Raw genomic sequence first — 4917 nt, forward strand, 5'->3', positions numbered from 1 at the left:
CTAATTGTCATTATCATATACTTGATAAATAGTACGTTCACCATTTTCAATAACCACCATCTCCTCTATAACGTTTACGTTCTCTTCACTTGCATGTTGATCATGAAGTCCATACAGTTCAATGAGTTCACGCGGCCACAACTCCATCAAAACAGAAGAAGAAATGAACAAACCTTGGTCTTGGAGCATTTCCTAAAAAAAAAATAGAATTCAAACATGTGAGTTTATTGAATAATGAAAGTTGGTAAAATAAGTCATTCTTGGTATTGTAAATAATAAAACTCAATAAACATTACAAGATAATCTTCAACATAACAACCACGTTTAAAAGCAAATTCACGTGATGATAAACCATCACGCCATTGTTTAGAGACCAACTTGAATCGATGTATTGATTTCGGATCGATCCTTATTAAAATCTGGAAAAGTATCAAATGAAAAGGAAACTCAACCATTGTGTTATTAAAACCAATTACAAAAACAATGATTTGATTGTGTTTATATATGAGTAAAGAATTTCAAAATAGGAATTGATAATGTCAAAATGGGAAATTTCCATACTTAAGATACCTTCTAAATTTCAATTATGGAATTGATCACATATTGTTTTAATATATAGAATTATATTTTGTTATTTTCATGGGAAATTTTATATTCATATTGTTCTAAATTTCAATGGGAAATTTTCCATACGTAAATGATACATATTCTTATAAGTTATAAGTCATTTACAAATCTATGAAAGTAACAGTAAGTATCTTGGTTAGCGTATTAGGGTTTAGATGAATACAATAAATAAGAATAAAATCTTATCATTATTATATATTTAATGATTAGAACCTAAAAAAAAAAAGAAACCATTATTTTGGGTAATCATTACTATATAATCTTAAAATACACAATAAATATTTTCAATTTTTTTATGAAATCTTATTCAAAACATGATATATATATATATTTGTCCGTATCGGTAAATTCACATTTTGCACCATGTAAGAAACTTATATCAAAGATCTTTTAACCTCTTTAAAATAAACACAAAATTTACCAAAGGAAATGACAATGTAATAAACACTCACCAAAAAAAACAATATCAATTATCAAGCAATAATAACCGTCAAAGTAATAAGTTTGTCTTCATAATAAGCATAATTATTAAAAATACTAAAAATGCAAATCATGCAACACCATTTGTAGACCATACTTCAAAATCTTTATTTCTCAATTTTTGGCGTGATGAGGTCCAAGCTGACAGCATCGTTTATTTCAACATTCCCAGGACTGTTACGACGTTTAGTAGAAGAGCTATCAACAGCATCAACATCATAAACATCTTCCAGGTTACGTTTAATGTTCTCGAACTTCGTCGCATCTTGATCACTACCATCTATAGGATCTGGCGTAACGCTGTCACCCATCACAGATTGAGATTCCTGAAACTACGTCAACGAAAAAAACATCCATCAGTTTGATAAGAATATAATCTATCTACAGGTAAAAAAAAAGTGTAGAACAACACAAGTAGAATACCTTCCCTAAACCTTTGACATTACCAACTGAATCGGACAAACTTTGAACATTTGACTTAGACAAGTCAGACTACAAAAATTCAGAACAGTTTCAATTTATGAATAAAGACATCTAGTTATTAATAACTGAAATATTATTATGCTTGGAAGAAAAGCGTAACCTCATTAAATTTCCATTTTTTCTCCAGAGCAGAAAGTAGATCCTCATCGGAAGATAACATTGAAATCCCATAGTTTTCAACCTGGTTGGTAATGTTAAAATTGGAGATTTTGATTTGGAATGCAAACTTTTTGTTCAACAACACATCAAACTCAGATGGAAGTGATTGAAACGATCCTTCGGTGGAAGTGTCAACCTGTATAATGAGAAAGATATAGTAACATATATATAGATTGTTTAATAAAACATGAATAACCTTTATCAGAATGATAAATATTTGTACCTTTGAGTAGATATCTAGCAGTTCTTTCGAGGTTTTTTTCAAAAGCTTAATAGCTTCATAATCAAACAAAGTACAGGAAATGGTTCCAGTTGAATCCTGAACCCTTAGAGGTATCTTGTATCTATTATACGATAAAATGTTAACAATTGTAAAAAATGACATTTGAAAGTAATTGTAAAAATGTATAGATACCGATGAACAGAAACAATGTCAACAGCATCACAATCTGGGTTTATACACTCAAACGACTTGTCATCCAACACGTCAAAGCTGCCATCATCTCTTTCAACCAACTCAGTTTTCTCTTCAATTTGCTTCTTACAAACATTGCATGATAAATAATACCAAGGCTTATCATTTGAAATAGTTATAATAGTACCAACAATGATAACCTTTTTCTCCTATTAAGTAGATAAAGATTGTAGTTAGAGATAAATATATAAAAAGGACATATAAGATACGTTAAGCATATATATTTTTGATATACATACCACATCAATTGAAGCAATAAAACCGGTCAAAACAAAATCTTCAGCATTTAGAAACTCATCTTCTGTATTCGATATCACTTGTGAGCATGATTGTTTACTTGAAGATGATTTAGAAAACTCCTTCTCAAGATATCTATTAAAGTATAATATATTAATACAAATTTTAAATAATTTATAAAACGAATAATAAGTTATTAATGATATACCTGTCTTTGAATTCTTTGATCTCATGAATATCAGAATTTATGAAGACACGACTTGCTTCAAACATGTTAGTGAGGCCAACTTTACCTGATTGTAACACACATTTAATTTCAATGACAAGTATAAAATAATCCTTTGAGCATTGTAAAGACTAATATAGATAATTAAAAGACATTTTTAGAATACCATGTGGGAAAAATATAGTTAATACCTTGATATATGTTAACTGTTCCAAAATGGACAAGTATAACCACATGAGCAGGTCGATTTTTGTCATTCATGTAGTTTGACAAAGTGATTGCATAATTTTCCCACAACGTTACACTAATCTTCTGATCTCTGTAAATTTTCAAAGTCACTGAATTATTTAATAGCAAAAGAAAATATCAATACATATAGTGACTTAAAAACATATATATTGACTTGTTGTTTATAACATTATTACTCGAGATCCTTCAAGGTAATGCTCATTCGTTTTGTTTTAGATCCATCCTTCCTATTTACATCTTCAATAGGATATGAGACAACCAAATAACCGATGAAATCTGTATATTAAAATAGTATGAAAAAATATAAACAACTGATCATAATTAAAAAATAAAAAAAAATAAAAATTATAAAGTAGTTACCTATTGGTGTATTCACTTCAATTTTTTTACTCAACACAGATTTAAAATCAGTGAATTTAAATAAGTACCGAGGACCAGACCAGTTATCAGTTTTCAGAACAGACGTGAAAGCATAAAAAGATAGCTTCTGATCTTTTCCGGTAACCTTAATCTTGGTTGTATCTTTGGCTAGAGATGGTTTATGAATCAATAAACAGTCATCAACTACCAAAAACTTAAGGAACCGTTTGAAAAGCTTATGTAAACAGCTACATTGAATGAAGGCACCCTGAAATATAAATTATATATAACGAATCCTATAACATGAACACGTATAATTATTGATAAAAAAAGGATATTAATAATTATATAAAAACTTTAAAATATGTTACCTCTTCATCCATTAACAACATGTCAACACGATAGATCTGGTTATCATAACCATTCATTTTTTTATCCCACATAGATATGATCTTAGCTTTGATGGTATAATTGGTGGAATGAGCATTAAGTGACCTGAACATAGTAATATGATTGTTCTCCATTTCACTGGTAAAGAAAGATAATTTTAGTAATTGATTCTTATTCTGATCTATATAAGAATGAAGAAAATAATTAAAAACAGGGAAAATGGTTTAACCTCAGATTTCGAAAACCACAGCACGAGAAAGAAAAACAATTTGAATGTGGAGTGAAACTCTTTAACTTCTGGTCTTATTTATACAATAAAAAATGAGAAAATTATGGCATAACTGGAACATATTTTTGGAAGTTATAAATCATTTGCAAAAATATAAATTTTTGGAGACAAAGTAATTTCGGTAACGGTTTTAATTTCCTAATCTGTTACTATTGGTTTGTTATTAAAACTAATAAATTAAAAAAAAAAACAAATAAACATATTTACACTTACCTAAAGAATCCGTTTTTTATAAACAATGTATACATTTTTTAGGATGTTGCAAATAAAGAAATTTTAATAGTATAATTACTCATATCATAGGTAAAACAGAATTCTATCCAGAGAGAGTTTGAAAACCGTCACCTGTACACTATGACATTTGACCATTTGAGGCAAAACCAAATACGGATACATGAGGCAAAATCTGAGGATGAAATGTAAAGACCAACAATGTTAGTAATCTAAGTAAAGACAGACGAATCATTGATTTACAAATATACGTGCAAACATGAACAAACATCAGATAAACAAAATTGATAACAAATAGAAATTAAACAGAATTATCGAAATAATAACAGAGATGAAACGACATAATTACTACTTTGCAATTGTTATTAACATAAAAACAGACAGACTCGCTGGATTATAACAAATTTCATTGATAAAACCAAGTAAACCACATAGTAATTATAAATTTTAAAAAAGATTGATACTAAATAATTGCAAATTGCGTATCTGTAACTTCTTAAACTATCTGTCACACCCCCAAAATCCACCCGCGGATAACACCCGCTTCGGGGGCGTGACTGACCAGGATCCAGCCACCAATTATACTGAATAACTAAATTGATAACGAAAGTAGTACTTACTAACCATACGATTAGCAAGTGTTAAGTTTAGAGTTCAAGTCTTAAGTTCAGAGTAAATGTAGCGGAAGCATAATTAACAGTTTTAAACATT

At 29.0% G+C, this 4917-nt stretch overlaps 1 protein-coding gene across 1 annotated transcript; it reads right to left on the reverse strand.

Moving 5' to 3' along the window:
• On the reverse strand, positions 1 to 3820 carry LOC110919932 (replication protein A 70 kDa DNA-binding subunit C-like). The gene is made up of 12 exons (XM_035985642.1): positions 3668 to 3820; positions 3297 to 3564; positions 3113 to 3212; positions 2879 to 3006; positions 2670 to 2754; positions 2464 to 2596; positions 2165 to 2373; positions 1973 to 2093; positions 1691 to 1885; positions 1531 to 1599; positions 1254 to 1439; positions 1 to 192 (listed from the first exon to the last, which is right to left on the reverse strand). Exons 1-12 carry the CDS (start codon positions 3818 to 3820, stop codon positions 1 to 3), a joined length of 1839 nt encoding a protein of 612 aa, XP_035841535.1.
• Positions 3821 to 4917: the final 1097 nt, after the last annotated feature.

The sequence above is a fragment of the Helianthus annuus genome, chromosome 16 (assembly GCF_002127325.2).
Source record: "Helianthus annuus cultivar XRQ/B chromosome 16, HanXRQr2.0-SUNRISE, whole genome shotgun sequence".
Lineage (NCBI taxonomy): Eukaryota > Viridiplantae > Streptophyta > Magnoliopsida > Asterales > Asteraceae > Helianthus > Helianthus annuus.

Bases quoted from the DNA above. Each gene is read 5' to 3' on its own strand.
- LOC110919932 (XM_035985642.1), bottom strand. From the start codon at position 3,820: ATGGAGAACAATCATATTACTATGTTCAGGTCACTTAATGCTCATTCC. The intron at 2,755-2,878 runs GTATTAACTATA...TGTTACAATCAG, and splicing joins AACAGTTAACATATATCAAG to GTAAAGTTGGCCTCACTAAC. The intron at 1,600-1,690 runs GTTACGCTTTTC...GAATTTTTGTAG, and splicing joins AAAAATGGAAATTTAATGAG to TCTGACTTGTCTAAGTCAAA.